Genomic DNA, 18388 nt, shown 5'->3' with positions numbered 1-18388 from the left:
GGTTTGCATCTGTTCTACTGAAAAACATTTACAAAATTTCTATTGCTTTCAATGTGAAAAGAGTAACCTGGTAACAGCAGCTCTTAGCTTTTGGAGCTGTTTTTTCTCTTTGTTTCTCACTGTTTTGGTGATGTGACATGCAATCGGTATTCCAGAAAAGCCTTACATGCATTCCATAAATTAGAGTATAGTTCAAGGTAAGTTTTTCTTTCCTGCAACTGAAAAACTGAGATGATGTTCTTTAAGGCAACTTCTATATTTTAGAGGCACATAGGAACTGTTTAGAAGAGCAAAACAGCTGTCAGCACTTCGCTTTGCCATCTACAGGATGCTGGTTAGGCTATAATTTTTCGCTAATTAACTGATCTAAAATAGAACCCTTTGCAACTAGTCCATCAGCAATCCATGAGGTTTGTGTTACCCACATCTCTTTTAACTTTGGCAAAGGCTTCCAGTTTCTGACCTTGATATCTTGTTTGATTTGCATTTCTGTTTTGAGACTAACATTAATTACATTGTCAAAACAGATTTTATCATTTACGTAACATGGGCTGCCTACAGACCTAAGTTTCCTCAATATGGAGGTAATGACTTACGCACTGAATTACTTGATTACACTAATTCCTTTTATACCTCTCTCCTCCAAGTTCTAACTGGGAGACTGCAGTGTGTTCTTAGATTCCAGCTTTTTTCCAAATTTAATGGTCACATTTCCACTTAATTGTTAGTTTCCTGTACAAAATCAGATAGATGTACAGAACTTAAGCTTAAAAGGATCTATTCTGATTATTGAGTCTAACCTAATGCACACACAGATTAATAAAAATATAGCATCCAGTAATTTTGCCTTAACCTGGTAAATTGTTACTGAGGTTATGTGTCGTATAAATGATTTCTTTTCTTCACAAGTGCTATATAGGTTCTATTTAGCAGAGACAGGTCAAAACAAAATGCTGCATAGAAATAACATTTTATATGGGGTTCATATGACTGCAGTTTCTCAGTGACACATCACTTTGAAAAGCAATTTTAAAAAAAAAAAAAAAAGTAATTTATAAGAAGCACGAACCCTGCCTGTATCAATAATACATTATGCTAAAGGTCCAAATCCTCAGTTTGTGTGAATTGGTCTGATTCCATTGACTTTCAACATCAACTTCAGCAGGACTAAACAGCATCATCTATCCCAGTGTCTAACATTGTACAATCAATTTTAAAACAATGGAAATACACAAGATTTGTGTTTAGTACTTCTGTGAAGCTTCAAAGGGACCTTGGTCCAAACCATTACTATGCAGTGGGTCCAGGAGAAGGGTTTGGAAGCTGAACTTATCATTTAGGACTGCTGAATTAAGAAATGTAATGTAATTCAGATTTGGCTAGACCCTTAAAATCAAATTCCACGTAGCCTTGCTTTAACAACAAGCTCACAGAGGAGCAGATGCAATGAAGCTCCCACCTTTCCAATTAATGCAGGTAACAGAAGAGAGGAGAGATTATGTCCCAGTGCATGTCAGAGTCCTACCAGAGCCTTCATAGGGACGGAGTGGTTGGACGGAGTACATAGGTTGGATCTCACCTATGTAGGCATTTCAGAATTGTCCTGATCTGAACTGGTTGTCCTTGATTCTATTTACCTGCATTTTTTACCATTCATTGCCTAGTAAAAATAATAATAACAATAATAAAAACATCTAAGATTAAAGTAGAATTTCCCCCACAACTGCTTGTTTTTCTCCTGGGAATTCTAAAGAGATGAGGCAACTTAGAGTTGGATGACTGTCTTTTAAATGGCTAATGTGAGGTGAGATGGATTCCACTTCATAGTTCTCAGACACTGACTGTGTCTTGAAAGTATGATAAAACCAATTGCTACTGTAAAATCCTACTTTAAAAAATGGCACAGGATAAAGGCAGTGCTTTGCTCCCATGGCCTATGACATGAGACCATCACGTTGAGACATAGCAATGTGAGATCATGGTCAATTAACATCTGACTTTAGTGTCTGAAAAATATCCAAGTTTACCTAAACATAATACAAGTAAAAGACCCATCAGGGAGAAAAAAAAAAAAAAAAAAAGGATAAATAAAGTTATAATAATGCTATAATAAAATTACAATAATAAAGTTATAAATGCTTGCCACCCAGACAATGCTTTGGTTTATGTAGCTTAAGCAAAATGTAGCATCATATAAGCCATGTCGGTAAATCTCATCTGGGTGCAAGTAGTCTTTCTGAGAAAATATCTCATAAAAATATCATCATAGATGTATCAGCTGTTTCTTAGTGCTTGGTCTGGAAAGCAAGAAACAGGATTCTTTTCATAGATATCCAAGCATAAAAATATTTTATCTCGACTGAGATGGAAAGATTCCTGGCTCCTTCACTGGCTAGGATTCACTGTGGAGGACAGAATGGGAAATGGCAGAAAGCAGCAAGATGTGGTAATAAAAACAAAGTAACCCTCTGATTGTGTTTGAGGGAAATCAACTGTAGATTCCATTAAAATTATTAATATATTTAAAAACAAAATTCTCTCTTGAATTTCAAGCACAGTATGACATCGGTAAGTTTTAATGACTATTTTTACAAGGTTTGAATCTCCTTACAGTTCAAAAAAACAGTCTCATAACCTTGCAAATGGAGAAACTCTTGAACATGAAAATCCCTCAGAAATGGCAGGATCTTTCACTAGCAAAGCAACAAGCAAAAGTGTGTATCTTCCCAGGGAGCAGCAAAGAGAAAGGCTGGAGAAGTCAAGATTATACGAGAATGTGGCATCTTCCTCACCCACTCTACATTCACATGCAGCTGTGGTTTCAATTTAAGTAAGAAGTGGATGTGTGCTTTGAAGGACAGTCATTTACATTCAGTTAGCACTGCCTAGGGTCAAGTAATGGAGCAAGACATTTTTTTCTGGGTAGAGCCTGAGCACATCATGCTGCAGCATTGAAAAAAGGAAGTAAGCCCCAAATCAAAGGTGTCAGTTTTGAAGTATCAACTGATGGCACATATCTAAAATGGCAGACTGGACCCAAACAGACTAATTTACCTTAACATTTCCCCCTCATTGTAGCTGATCACTTTTTCTTAATTAAGTAACAAGACGCTACACGTATCAAAACTAAGCATTTCTAAATCACCTCATTTGGAGTGAACTTTAAAGGTGCAACTAACCCAAGAAGGAAACCCCTTTTCTAACACTTTAGAAACTGACTTTAGGAAAAACTAGACTGGTTTTGTAAAAATTAAACTGGCTTGTGTGATACTTCATTCTCCTTTTAATTATATTTTTCATTGGAAACCAATGTATAATGGGAGATGACAATAGTCACAAATAGGAAGATGTGTCCCAACATCCTCTCTTTTCAATAAGGACCTGCATTCTTATTTTTGGTATGCATGGATTAGTAGAAAAATGATCAAAGAGTTAATCGCTTAGTGTAAAATTAACTCTTTCAGTGGATGGGATGTCTTCTCTCAGAAGTCCTGTTTCATTTATTGATGGTATTGAAATGTTCATCATTCTTTGCTTTGAGAGGTAACTGTTGTACACAAGTGCCTTTTTAATTTAAGAGCACATCAGAAGTCCTGATGACCATGATGGCACAAAATGAGGTACCTTCAGGGCATTTGAAGAACAGCCATGTTATCTGTGACTGTGAAAACCTTTGCCTAGAACAACGTTCAGCATGGTCAAAAGGCTATGTAAGCGGAGTAAGCTTTTCACGCAGGGTTAGATTTAACTGTGGCATTTCATTACAGAAAGGTCTCTTTTTCCTCTTCTGAAATGGTTGTGGCGTTAGCATTCACTTTCCCTGTGTGAAACAGAAGACCTAGCGGTAGCCTAGGAGCCCTCACAGTGTTTCTCTTAGTGCTGTGGTTCCTCGGAGAAATCCTGTCTGCCTGCAGCAGCATGCCCCAGGGAGCTCTGCCTCCAGGGCAGCTCCATGCTCCCTGCAGAGTAATTATCCTGCTTCTGAATAAGTTTCCTTGCAAAACTAAAAATACGGTTTACTCCTGCCATGTGTCATAAGGGACAACCATTCCCTTTAATTGATGGTGCGTTTATGTAAATTCATCATCCAGTTAACTTTGTGATCTCAGCCTAAATAATGTTATTTTGACTAAGTGCTTAGTGGTTATATTGATTTGTGAAAGCCCCTCAGGTGATTATATCTGGCAAATGGACCAACAGCAGTGATTTATTAAAAGGCTGCCTTTTGAAAGGTGTTCTGAATGTCACCTACAGCCACTGATATTTCATCAAATGTATCAAGTCTCTCCTGCCTTTTGTCTTTAACTCTCTGTGGATAACCTGAAGTTATATCTGAATTGAATCATTTTAGTCATTTTATTTCTAGTACAAGCTGTGTTTGCACTGAAATATGGGCAGCGTAACTGACTGATTTCTACAGCTATTTCTACAGTAGCAACAGCAACCTTAAGCAAATTTAGTCAAATGCAGTGCAGATTAAGAGGGATATTCTGCTCCAGGTATATCAACTAAATAAAAAAACTTCCAGTTACTTAAGAACTATTGGGAAATTTTCCCTGCAATTCTATTGTATATGTCCAAACCATTAGTTCTCCAGTGCTGTGTTTGCCCTCTTGGTTACATCTGTTTCCATAATACCTGATTCTCTGCTTCTGACTGGTGCTTCCCAGCTGGTATCACAAAGAACATAGAAGAGATTAATGTGCTTTACAGAGCATGTCACTTGTAGCCAGTGCTGTGCCAGATTCCGCACTGACAGGGAATCTTGTGTATGTGCAGGGGGAAGTGGTCATCTGGCCGTTAAGGTATCAAGCATAACTTGCGTGCTGGGAGAAGATAACTGGAGCTGACATAAATGGGCACTGCCCTCTTTGCATAAAGGCAATGATCCTTACAAAAACAAATCGATGTGTTACACCTTTTCCTGCCTGAGAGGCAAATTAATGCACGTTGTGCTGCCATGCTACCTAAACAATTTATACCTGGTTTTCATCATCATTTAGTCTAGCCCACCATGAAGCAGCACAGAACCATTTTGTTTTCCCTCCATTTGTCTTCAAATGTCCTTTCCTAAAGGAAGATCCAGTGGAGCTGATTACACATATTTATACTGAAGCGGGGCAAGTGCCTGAACAGTTAATGCTTTGATTCAAATGGAAGTCGGAAATAGCCATGCAGTTAGAATTAGAAGAATGTTTTTTGACAATTTTTATCTTTTTTATTATTATTATTAGCTAACAGATGGAGACAGACTGTATCCTCTGATTTCCAAAAATATTTTTTCCTGCTTTATTAAAAAAAAGACCAAAAAATATCTGCTTTCTATATTAAGATTGCCTTTGAATACAACAGGAAGGAAAGATTCAATTTCTTTTTCATAATTCCTTCTGTGTTCAGTTTAAACATTAAAAAGATATATTTTCCTCTCATGCTGTCTACTCTTTTTCTCTTTGCATTTCAGAGCAGCTGCAGATTTTACAAATTGATTAACAGTGTGGCAGAATGGCATTGTTTTTGCTTTGCTTGAGCCTCATTCTTCGGCAGCAGGACTGGTGAAATATCAGGAGTGCCCAGCATGTGCACACCAAAACTCCTCAGAAAACAGTAAAAAAAATGAACAGAAATCTCGTGTCATGTTCTGTGAGCCCTGAAAAAAAAAAAATATATCCATTATCCAGGATTTCTGTTTTGTACATCAAAATATGAATCATGACTCTACTTATGCCGATGTCCACAACTTAAATCAGTCTTAAGTTGTACTGAGGGAGCTCTGCCCTCCTGGTGCTCTGTTTTGCATGTTCCCATCCTCATGCTATATTTTCTCTGCAGTTGTTGTGCTGGCTTTGACACCCTGCTTGTCCCCTGACACCCTGACTGAAGACTAGGATGCTCCTTCCCCATTTATCCCAGTTCAGTTTTCTGCCCCAACTCCCTGTAAGGCCTTAGGCACCGCCCTTGGCCAACCCTCAGTGCTGGGTTTGCAAAACCCACTACAGCTCTGGAGTTTGTAGGCTGATGGACCAAAACATGGGGAAGGCAGGAAGCAACACTGAGGAGGTTTTATATGTTTACTTTGAACTAATAACCAATAAGACCAATAAAATTTGCAAAGTAGCAAATCATGCAAAGCTGACAGGAGCTTCTCTCCATCAGTATAAGAAGGGGATGAGAAATGGAAAGGAAGTTCCTTCCCTATTAGGAAAAGGAAATTCCAATATATGGACTTCCCATGGTACTTCTGTCCACTGGGGACAAGAATTAGAGCAGATACAAACAGACATTACTTCTGATAACAGGAACATTCACTGACATAACAATTAATTACAAAAATATTTGAAAGTGACATAAAATTTCACGCTTTGGATCTTAAGTCAACACTTATTATTAGAGACCTAAGACCAAGAATGAACAATAAAACATGGGTTTTATGGTTACTTTCCTCCTGTAGCATATTCTTAATTTATTATAGTTATCTCTTAAGTCAGTAACACATACCAAGATTATCTAAGACAAGTCTCAGTCACATTATTCATTTAAGTTAGCCTATTTACTTCCCTGGAACAGCTTGAGTGATTAAAGCAAATAGAATTTAGTGGTAAGATTTGCCTCACAAATTCACGCCTCCATCCTCTTACCTGATTTTGTTAGTCTCCAATTAGTCCCAGATTTCTGTGGCTCTGAAACTGTTGTTCCATATATGAACTCATTAACTGTGCAGAGATGGATTTGTTATTCCCTGCTCTACATTTGATCTCTGTGATTGTAGCTTAGAAATTAGCTGGATTTCTTTCCGCCATATTTCACTGTGAATATGTATGTAGTTTCTCATGGACTTTCAGTCTTTCTACTGTTTACTTCTCCTTGAATATGCTTGTGGCTTTTTTGTTTGCTTTTTTAAATCTAATTCCTTTTTAGTGTTCATGATCAAATGCTTGTCAGAATACCACAGTAACAGCAATACTTAGTGAATCTAAGATGTATCACCCCACTGAAAAAATCAAGAATTTCCAAAATACGATGTTCAGTCCTAGGGAGGAAAAAAAAAAAAAAAAAAAAAAAAAGAGCAAGTGACTGCTTTGTTGTTTTGTTTTTTCCACATGGAGAATCAATCTTTTTTTAAAAATGTAAATGAAAATGAAGTAGCTATGAAGGGTTGCCACACAATTTTAACATTTTTAACACTGATGTTAATTAGACAGAAAAGTGATCTGCTACCAGAGTAGCAGGGATACACTTGCTTGTGATGTTTCATTATCACATTCACCATATGTTTCATTATTCACTGGATGGAGATAGTTGGTAAAAAACATTAAATTAGTTATAGAAGTGATAACCCGTCTTATACTATAGATAAAAGTAGATTCCATATGTGGATTTCACTGACTTTATTTTTTCCCATTTTCGCTATTTCTAATGTTTCCCAGCATTTTGATCATTTGCACCTACATTTGCAGGAGGAAATGAGGGAGCAGTATTGTGGCAACTCCTTTAGTGGAAACATTACTTAAAGACATTTCTTAAGCTCCTAAAACACTGTCATAATTTCCAAGCGTTACAGTCTCTCCCTTCTTTCATGAGATTTCTGTATTCCCTAAAGCAGTTGAAAAATATTGGGTTTTTCTTTCTTCTTAACTGCTGGTTACAAAACTGACAGGAGATAAGATTTGTGATAGGACAATGAAACTGCACTTCAGAAATGCACACAGTCCCTGAATCTGAAGAGCATGCTTTCACATGTTTTCCTCTGTTAAAGCAATTTAGCTCAGGGCAAGACTGTCTTTAAATCTCTACCAGAATTGAGCTACACCAGTATTAATTCAAAATGTGCTTCAAATGAAGGTTTTCACTTCCTAGCTCTGCCTCACTCTCTTTTATTTGTGAACACTGTTTTATTTATGACTATCAAGAAACAAAATTTAAAAACAGCTTTCTCTAGGCTCGCTTTTCTCATATGCTGGCCTAGTCAGTCAGGCTCAGTGGTCCCAAGTATTAGCAAATTCCTAAACCTGTCTCTTCTCTCCAGAGAGCTGCAACACAGAGTGATATTAAAAAGCACAACTGGAAAGGGGCTCCTTGTGACAGCATTGCTTATCACGTCGTGTCTGTATAATGAGAAGAGGAACATTTGTAGGATCTCTATTGGACTTAAGTAACCCCAATTCCAAGGTTACCAGAGTCACCCTTGTAATGTCCAATACATTTAAAAACACCTGAAAAAGGCAAAACTTTATGTTAAGTCATTCTTTATCCTGATCTCTGCATGTATATAATATGCTATTTCAGAATTTTTGATACAAGAAAATATAATAATTTTCTTTATGTTCCTGTAATTATACAGGATGTGATTTGGGTTTGATTTTCCTGTACAGGAATGTAGAAAGCTATATTACAATGCACTTTTGTATCAGTCAATAATTTTATGAATTATACGAGTATGTGTTCTTGGGGGAAAAAACACTTCCACAACAGAAATGCTTATATCAGTACAAGAATAGTACAAAGGGCTTAAGCAATTAGACAACTGAACTGTGTGATATTAATCACTAAATACCTATCTCTATGAAATCTCAAAAACTTTGTAAGGACACAGTACTGGCAGAATCCTGTATCCTGTAGAGTTTTCTTGCATGTCTTAATGACCCTTTTTCTGCAAGACAGGATACACATCAAAGCAGCCTCAGACATTTTCTGCTCATCAGACTAAAATTCTTACTACTGTTTATGTGTATCCAGTTCTCCTAGCGTTTCAGACCCATTTTTATATCTGTATTTCCATATTATCTGCATCTAAGTATATAACTCTTCAACGTATGTTCTAAGGTTTAAGGCTTACTGCAGGACAACAAATAAAATGTCACTGTTTTTTGTATTATTTATTATTTTATATTGTTACTTTACATGTATCTAGTAGCTTTTCATATAATAAAATATTGCATGCCTGAAATTTCTCATTAAATATATTGTATATTTTTAAAGTAGAGGCTTCTTGTGTAATTAATCAGTCCACCTGGAAGTACTTCAAGAGGTTCAAGAGTGGCATGAAGTTTCTGTTCTGTTCCAGTATATTGACATTACTTTCTTTAATACACTGCATTGATACCAAGCCTACAGTTCAGATTAATATAAGAGAAGAAGAAAAAAAAATCCCTTTATTTCTCTTATCAGCTTTACCCCATGCAGAAACCACCTCAGCAGCTCTAGCATGTACCTACCCAGCCCTAGTATCGAGGCTCAGACACACACACACAAATCCTCACTAACTCCCTTTCATCTTCACCATAATCTGGGACTCCCATTTCCACCCCTTGCTTCCTGGTTGAAATAAAATGTTGCTATGGATACCCATCTGACTCCGAGAGATGCTTTGAACTAACGGCAAGGTTCACCAGGAGCACTATGTTGTAGCATCTTCATTTTTAAGTAACATAACCTTAAAGTTAAGGTGAAAATGTTGTGAGTTTTCCACCAGACTAATCTCGATTTCTCTCTTTTTCTACTTTTATTTTTAATTCTTTCCATAGCTGTAACTTACACAAGTTACAAAAAAACACCGCCGCCGGTACCCCCACGTACCACATCCAAGCCACTGATCTCAGTCACGGCTCAGAGCAGCACAGAATCCACCCAGGATGCATACCATGACAGCCGGACTCAGAGGATTTCCCCATGGCCTCAGGACGGCCGAGGGATGTACAACTCCACAGACAGTTTGGACAGTAACAAGGCTATGAATCTTGCCTTGGAGACTGCAGCTGCACAGCGCCACGCATCGGAGGGTGCCTCCATACGAACCAGTGACAAGGCCATCCTCGTGACAAAAGCAGAGGAGTTTCTCAAGAGCCGGCGTTCCTCTATAGGGATCCAGGTAGCCTATCATTAGCATCTGTTTTGTGATGAATTGCTTGCCTTCTTTCTGCAAATAGCATAGAATGAGTCATTCAGCTTCGCTGGCTCTAATAATCTAACAAACAACCCCTGGCTGCCTGGCGTTAATTGTAATTCACATCATGGCGACATGGCTGTGCGGGGAAGTCTTCCACTAATATGCTGTACCTGGAAGAAAATGAATGAATAAATCTCTAGGGAGGTTACCTGTCATTAGCACTTGATATGAAAATTATATTGCAGAGCTACAGGTGAACAGCATGTTCATCTCCTTCCCTCCATGAATTCAGTCCTTTTTATAGAATTATGCCTGCTTTAAAATGCTTCACTGTATTTTTTCCATTATCTTTCTCTTTTGACCTTGGAAAATGTGTGGTGCTGATGGATCCTCAACAATTATTCTACCTAAAAAGAACATCACCACCCTGCTTTTAGTAACAGATGTTCTGCTGGGGAGGAGGTACCAAGGAAAGGAAAGGAACTTACTGATACAGCTATGGCATGACCCATAAGGAAATAACATCAACAAGGACAGCCTCTGAGTATTCATCCATTTGCCCACTGTGTAATCACGTCTTGCAAAATGTCTGTCAGACTACAGAAAGTTCAGAAACATCGTGTTGTGTCAAGGGAATGAAATGATTCCCAGTGCAGATTTTGCATGATATTTCCTCTATTGAATGGGAGGCACTAGATAGGTAGTAGTAATAATGTGTTTAAATATCCAGGAAATACCAAGTAGTAATAAAAATCAGAAAGTTGAACTTGCAAAAAGTTCATTCTGTTGAAACACAGGAGTGGATGGAAATTTACCTTTCTGTTCTGCTCTTACTTAGACACAGATTTGATTTTAAGTATGTGATTATCCTCATTTACATCATGGGGTTCACTTTTGTACTTAAAAATCTCTACTTTTGCCAAATCAATAATAGCAGAAATGCTATGTATTATGGCATAGCTACAGATATAGTAGAGATAGCAGCATAGAGAGAGAGCATGCTCTCACTAGGCCTGTGCAACTAAGCCCAGTGAGTGACTGTTCATCTACAAGGAAGTAAGTGCATAAAAGTTATTTTCTTAAAAAGCGAGGATTCCATTTCTGTTACTTTCAAGAGTCAGAGAAAAATATGTGCCTTAACTATGTTACAGTTACCTAGTGAACATCACACTGTAATATAATGTTGCTGTTCCACAACACATTAGACTAACAGGAATACCTAGCCTTTATCAGCAAGCTGCTTGTCCATTTCTTATCATAAAATGTGTTGGCTTCTGCTTCTTTACATACAGAAGAGCAGAATGCAATTTAACAGCAATAGTAAAATATGCAGATTGCTACTATTAAAATGTTTTTAAAGTAATTAGAGTATCCTAAATTGTTCAGAGAAGGAGCTTAGCAGATAAAGGTGAAAAGCTCAAAAGAGCAGCAAGTTATTTTTGGTACCTTTTAGCCTCTGACCTGAAACTTACTCTTCAGAAAAGAATTGTATCTAGCATTGTTCTTATCTCTTCTTTAGAGCAGTCATGCACAGCAGCAATATTTAACATTATGAGTGTCTTGCTTCAGTCTGTCCTGGTATTTCAACAATTAATTCTGAAACTTTGATTACATCACTTGATCCTGTTTCATACTGCAGGTGATAACATCCACTTCTCTCTGGGTTCTGACCCGTCTTGTTTTTTGGTGTGTTTAAGAATAATTGTTTCTAATCTGCAAAAACATCTGTGCAATAATTTCCATGGAAGCAGAGGATCTTCTGTATCAACTCATCATCTGATGCCTGGCCCATAATGCTGGTCCTCAGGTGTATACACTGAAAATGGCAAACGTTGTTTGCAACAGCATATCATAGAAGGATGTGCTGATATCTTATGAGAAGTACTATCTCCTTAGTTGCAACATTTGACATTAAATAAGGTTAGAATTGTGAAATTACTCTTAACACAGTATCCCGGTAGTGTATTTTTGAGCTGTTTGTGTTTGCTTTTTTTTCCTGCAGTGAGTTTCAAACTTCACATTAGTGCGAAAAATACCTTTATGCAGCATGTCTAAGCAGAAAATACATTTTTTCATATTTTTGTTGTCTGGTCTGTATGGAATAAAAACACAGGTTAGTATACCCTTATTGCAAACTACATAAACAGTAACTGATATCCCAAAAATACAGCAGAGGTATTTCATTTCTTTTAGATTTCTGCATCAAAGCACCTCAGAAAAGGATGTTTTTTATTTGCATATTTCCTTGATTGACTAAATGACTTGTTTTCTCATTAGCATGCCATGCTAGGGTAATGCATTTAATTTGCATTTATTTGCATTAATTATTTTGCTATCAGGATGGTTAATTTGTGCATTTTTTTGATGTTTCATTCCTTTAACACATTGGTGTGAGAATGTTTGCCCACAAAGATTCATGCAGTAGCAGAGAGGCACAAAGACAGAGAATGACCAGTGCTACCTCTGTGTGGAACTGCTATGGACAAAGCCTAGGGCTGCCATGTTTTTGGGATATATGATTTGTGTACTGTGCATATTGTTAACAAATGTCCTTTTTAAAAATCCTAGCACAGTATGTATGTGCCATAGGATTGGTATGCACGTGCACAGGGAGCCCAGCTCTCTAGGGAAGCATTGGACTTTCTGTAAATTATCAGTAGCATCCAGTTTACTAGGACAGAGAACAGCACAGCCATGGTAACATGGTATGTTAGCCCTATCCAGCTGAGAATTTTGCACACACAAACACAAGCTTCAGAAACAAAGCTTCCCCAAAAAACTACAAAAAGTAGCTGTTGGTCTTAGGTTTGATTTTTTTTTAATACCCATATTTAAATCAAGAGGAATATTTTCAGACATATCAGCAGGAATTTGAAAGAAAAAAAAAAAAGTCAATTCACATATTCAAACAAATTGCAAAATACTGATTCTCGGATTAAAAATATAGTTGGTATTCTTAAGAATATATATATAATAAAGAATTAAACTCTAGTGATACCAGTAACTCTAATCTTTATATCTGTCTTCTTCTATGACAGCTGAAGACTTATCAAAGTATTTGAATTAAAATGGGGGGTAGAGATTGTCTAGACCAGTAAGCCTACAGCAAGGTTATTACTGATATACTTTTTCAGGAAATTTTCTTTGCTCTTTAGCATATCCTGTGCTAATAACTAACATTCAAAAACAGCTCTAGCTATAAACCATTTCAAATTAAAAGCATTTGGATTGTAAAATATAAGAGAAAAAATGTCAAGAAATTAGTTTCTCATTTATTTCAAGTATTTCAAAATATGTAGTCCTTTGTTTGTTCTCTGTTTAAAAGACATCAGAACTTCTCCAAATGATCAGAAACCCTGGAAGTAGATGATATGGGAACAAATGTTGTAAGTATGGAGACTGATTCGTGATGATATTTTTGGAGATGAGTACTAATTGTAGCATAGATAATGGACTCTGTCATCTTCATTTATCATCAGGAGATGGATCTTCAAACTATCAAGGGTTGTGGTGTTTTTTTTTTCCTCCAGGATCTTCACTGAACAAATTGTTAAAAATCTAAAGCTGTATTCAGGAGGAATAACAACTTGCAACAACTTGCCAGCTTAATTTTTTGTGTCATAAGGTGAACTTTATATATATAATTATCATGTTATGTTAAAAACTTGGTTCAAGAAATTCTGCAGCCTCAAACTGGAATGTACCATTAAGGCAAAGCATTGTACACCCACATAGCGTACTTACCAAGATGAGTATCTACATTTTCTTTGTGCTGTTTAGGTTGTACCATCCTTGTCAGTGCTCTACTACAGTGTACACATAGCAATCAAAAGAATTATTCCCATTGACTTCACTGGTTTTTAAATCATAAATGATCCAATCTTTTAGAGGTAAGCATAAAATCTTTGAGGTTCTCCTAAAATCCTGTTCAGACTGTGCTGCTCTGGGAGACAAGTGTGTGAAGTCCTTGGCCTGTAGAAGTCAACAAAAATTTTGATGCACAAAAAAGTGCATCCACGGTACAGAGGCTAAAACTTGACCTTTGAAGTTAAGGTCTTTGGTCTTAAATTTAAACACCCTTATATATATATGAGTGAGAATTCACAGGCTTAGCCCATTAGCGGAGTTCCCAGCCAGTGGCTGCAATTCAGCCTCCTTTAATGTTAAGGAGCTTAGCAGTTGGAGTAGTAGTTAAAACAAAGCTATGGTTATTTTAAAGACATCTAATTTTTTACTCTTTTCACAAGTTACTGTTGCTCATTCTGTTAAATGCCATTTAACATAATGAGACTTTCTAAGTGGGGAAGGCCCAGAAAGCTGCCTTGCATAACGTTTGTTGGTTCAGAACAATTTGCCACATAGCATTGTGGCACCAAAAAATTACGAGTAATCACTGCTGTGTGCATCACTCTATAGTTACTATCTCATATAAGCTTGACACAAACCCCATTTCTAAACTCTGGCAAGAATTTTTAGCACAAAGCACTTTCTTAAAAGATCCGTGGAAATTTCAACCTGTTGTATGATGTATTGTGTAATTAGCACTTATGGTTATTCCATGCAAGGTATTTGACCTGTCCAGATGCTCTGCTGAGAAGTACTAGAGTAGCAAAATTGTGCCTTGTGGTAAGACAAAAAATTATAAGTATACATATGCTTTTTGGCTGATAAATTTTTTCTTTTAGTTAATTAAAGCAGTAGAAGTTAGTACTGTAGTTTTATTTGAAGTACTTTTCCTGCTTTGAAATCACTGCATATAAATGAGATCTCTTTACCTAAGAATGGTTTTCTGCATTCACAATTGGATTTACTCGAGCTAGTATCAAATGTAGTATTTTCTTTTTTTCTTTTTATTTTTTTTCTCTTGTTAGCACTGAGAAGCATATGCAAGAGAGGGAAGGTGAATTATTTTCCTTCCTGTGCATCATCAGAGAGGTTGTTTATTAAATTCTAATTATAGAACACATCAACTACAGCAGTGAAAACCCATTGAGGGCAGTGAAGTTGCATGGGGAGAGATAATGTGGCCTGAAGGACTCTTGTTACTAATGCTTATGAGAGAAAAGCAAAAGATACCAGGTTAAAATCTGTTTCCTGATGCGCTGCATTTATTAACTTTGAACTTCCCTCAGAGACAGTACGTATTGAAGCTTACTTAGGCTGCAATTTTTAGGACACTGTAATGCTATGTTGCAGTGCTCATGTTTAAGAGCAGAATAATACTTTAACACAAAAGTAAAGATTGCTTTCACACAGCTAAAAATTGCCAGCTAGGAAAGCTTACCAAGAATTTGTGGAAATAGTTTAGTCAGTATACTTCCTTTACTAGAATGAGTGTCTATAAACAAACCAAGATTGATTGTAACAAGTAAGTTATGTGCCATACTGATGTGCACTTGTTCAAATAATTTGGTGTAAATATAATTTATTTGTGGGTCATTTATTACTGAGTCAGTGCCAGTATCTGTTAACTTAGCTTTTAAATTTTGATCTAGATTGTTCAGTATTGACTGGTCACAGAGGTTTTACAGTGTTGTATGCTCCATGGGTCGTTAGCAAAACCAGCGGAGAGGAGTATTGGTAAAACAATTAAGACAGAAGTTATAGCAAAATGCACCAATACACCTACAGTGAATAACATACTATTAGCCCATAAAACATTTTTCAAAGCATAAAGGACCATATTTTAAAGAAATTTTAGTTCTTTGTTTGCAAGACGAGAGGAAGATAATATGATAGTTTAGATGTATTCCCATTCTTCTGCTTTTGGTCAGTTTCTGATGATTTTGTTGATTCCTCTTCTTTGTAAGACTCCCTGTTAACCAGATAGACATGTAATTTGTCACAATATTTTGCTTTGCTGAGATCTTGGCCCAATTTTCAAATATTAAGGCTTTTAGAATACATGTGATGCAAGGCTTTTAAAATACAAAACAATAATGAGTCACGGATACTAACAATAGATCTACATGTATTAAGACCTCTTTAAGTTTCAGGAGACACACAATCAAACCAAACATAAGACTTTTTCAATTCTGTTTATTTGAATCTAGCTTGGCCAATCTGATTTAACTTAAAGAGTTTCCTGCTGTGTTCTAGCAGCGGTCTTTTTACTATCTGTCATGCAGAAATGCAATTTATTTATTCATTTGTTTCTTTGTGAGTGAATATTTTTGTTTCCCATTTTTACTTGCATTGTGCTTCCTCTTTCTAGATTTTTTGTTTTGATTGTTATAATATTTGCAGTACTAGATTGCACACACACATGAAAAAAAATGTTTGGCATTCTCCTGCTGTTACAAAGCACAGAAAGGAAATGAAAGCATTAAAATATGAAAGCAATTGTCAGGTCATTTAGTCAGTGTCATTCTTGGCAAACTGGAAGGAAAGATAATTTGGTAGGCATTTATATTTATAGGTATCCAATACTATTTCTATTTTGATACCTGGACCATCACTTTCCTGATAATTTTGTTTTGAATAAAATTTTAGAGTATGTTACTTCCGTTATTCTTGTAATTCCAAGTGACAGTTACATATTTTCAGCAAATTATTCAGGGTATACATCTAGGTGAAATACAAATAAGAAAGTACTTAAAAACAGGTAAATGAAAAGGAATTTTCCTGGACATGTTACATAAATGGAAAGACACCAGCCCATCCCAAATATAAAAGGGAAATTGGCCTCCACACAGAAGAAGAGTTCAAAAGAGACATGCTATATGTTACTAAACCAATGTAGTTGGCAAAAACAGATATGCTTTTGATATGCAAAATGGAAGAAAAGCATGTGTTGCCAGTCTGCCTGCTTTGTTCTGACAATATCAGTTGGTGAAACTGATCTTCTCCATATGGACGTTTTCTTGTTTACATCTTTGGACTGTCGTTTCCAACAGCATTATGTATGAGCCACTGAGACATCCTTGTGGAAGCCAATTTTTTCTTTGTCTATTGACCTCTACAGTCTGCTACTAGCTGTACCTTAGCCCCGCAGGTATGATACTATTGATCTTCCTTAGACTACTTCCATTTCCAGTTCTCTGTCTCCCACCTCATCCTGCAAGACTCATTCAATAAGTCTAAGGAGTATGCTATGCAGAAATGGTCATCCTGAGGGCATCCCCCTGTAAAGGAGGTGCAGTGCTTTAGAACGAACTGAAGGCAAAAGACTGACAGGTGGGAAAATGTCAAAATCTTTAAAAGTAAATAAATAAAATAAAATAAAATAAAATAAAATAAAATAAAATAAAATAAAATAAAATAAAATAAAATAAAATAAAATAAAATAAAATAAAATAAAATAAAATAAAGACAAAAGGAAAATGATTTACCATATTTTGTACACATAAACATTTTCTCACATCAGCACACCAGTTGATACCATTGCAAAAAAATGTGGTCACTGAATCCTTTGAAACTATTAAATGAGTTTTGCTGCTGTTTCTACAGGATGAGCCTTGGGCCATAAATTCAGGACAGTTTCCAGTCCATTCCTACAGATTTCTGATGCAGTGGATTAGACCCAAAGAGCAAAATTAAGGCCTTCTTGCAATAATTTGGCTTAGGTTCTTGGCCCATTTCTGGCTCCCAGATTCTTGATCCATTCAATTCTGGAAGCATACCTGAATTTTTGCTGTAGTGTATTTTTACCACGTTTCCCATCAGAAAAAAAAAAATGGGAAAATGACCATAGTCTCACAGTAAACACTTCTTTTAAAGTGCTATGTCCACCTAGACTACACTACAAAAGACAGTGCTATGAGAGCTTATGAGCTTATGGGTAAGAGAAGAAGGCAGGCTAACATGGATGATACTCTTATGAGTGTTTACTACAGGTTACCTGATCAGGATGAAGAAGCTGATGAGGCCTTCTACAGACAGCTGGAAGTCGCCTCATGATCACCAACCCTACTTCTCATGGAGACTTCAACCACCCTGATATCTGCCAGAAAGACAACACAGCTAGGTACAAACAGTCCAAGAGGTTCCTGCAGAGCACTGATGATAACTTTTTGACACAGGTGGTGGAGGAGCCAATGAAGAGAGGTGTGTTGCTGGAGCTTGTACTAACAAAGAAAAACTGGTTGAAGATGGGAAAGTTGCCCCTGTGCTGACCATGAGATGCTGGAGTTCAGAATCTTGCAGAGAAGAAGCAGGGCAATAAGTAGGATTACAACTGTAGGATTTAGGAGAGCAAACTTTGGTGTCTTCAGGGACATTCTTGGAGGGATCCCATGAGTTAAGGCCCTAGAAGGCAGGGGGGGCTGAGAGACCTGGTTAATATTAAAGCATCACTTCCTCTAAGCTCAAGATTGGTGCATCACTATTAGTCAAGCAAAGAAATGGATGAGCTAGGAGCTCCTGGCAAAACTCAAACAGAAGAAGGAAGTATGTGGAGTATGTAAAAGGAGACAGGCCACTTGGACATAGGAACATTGTCAGAGTATACAGGGATGCAACAAGGAAGGCTAAGACCCATTTGGAATTATATCTGGCAAGGGATGT

At 36.8% G+C, this 18388-nt stretch overlaps 1 protein-coding gene across 1 annotated transcript in view; it reads left to right on the top strand.

The window, feature by feature from the left end:
- DLGAP2 (DLG associated protein 2) overlaps positions 1-18388 on the top strand; it is a 99736-nt gene that overhangs the window by 55417 nt on the left and 25931 nt on the right. Inside the window, exon 5 of the mRNA XM_082758093.1 lies at positions 9522-9865. Coding sequence (XP_082614219.1) covers positions 9522-9865 — 344 coding nt within the window. The remainder of the gene's footprint in view (positions 1-9521; positions 9866-18388) is intronic.

This window comes from Aythya marila, assembly GCF_965140915.1.
Source record: "Aythya marila genome assembly, chromosome: 3".
NCBI classification, from domain to species: domain Eukaryota; kingdom Metazoa; phylum Chordata; class Aves; order Anseriformes; family Anatidae; genus Aythya; species Aythya marila.
This window is presented reverse-complemented; position numbering and strand designations above follow the sequence as displayed.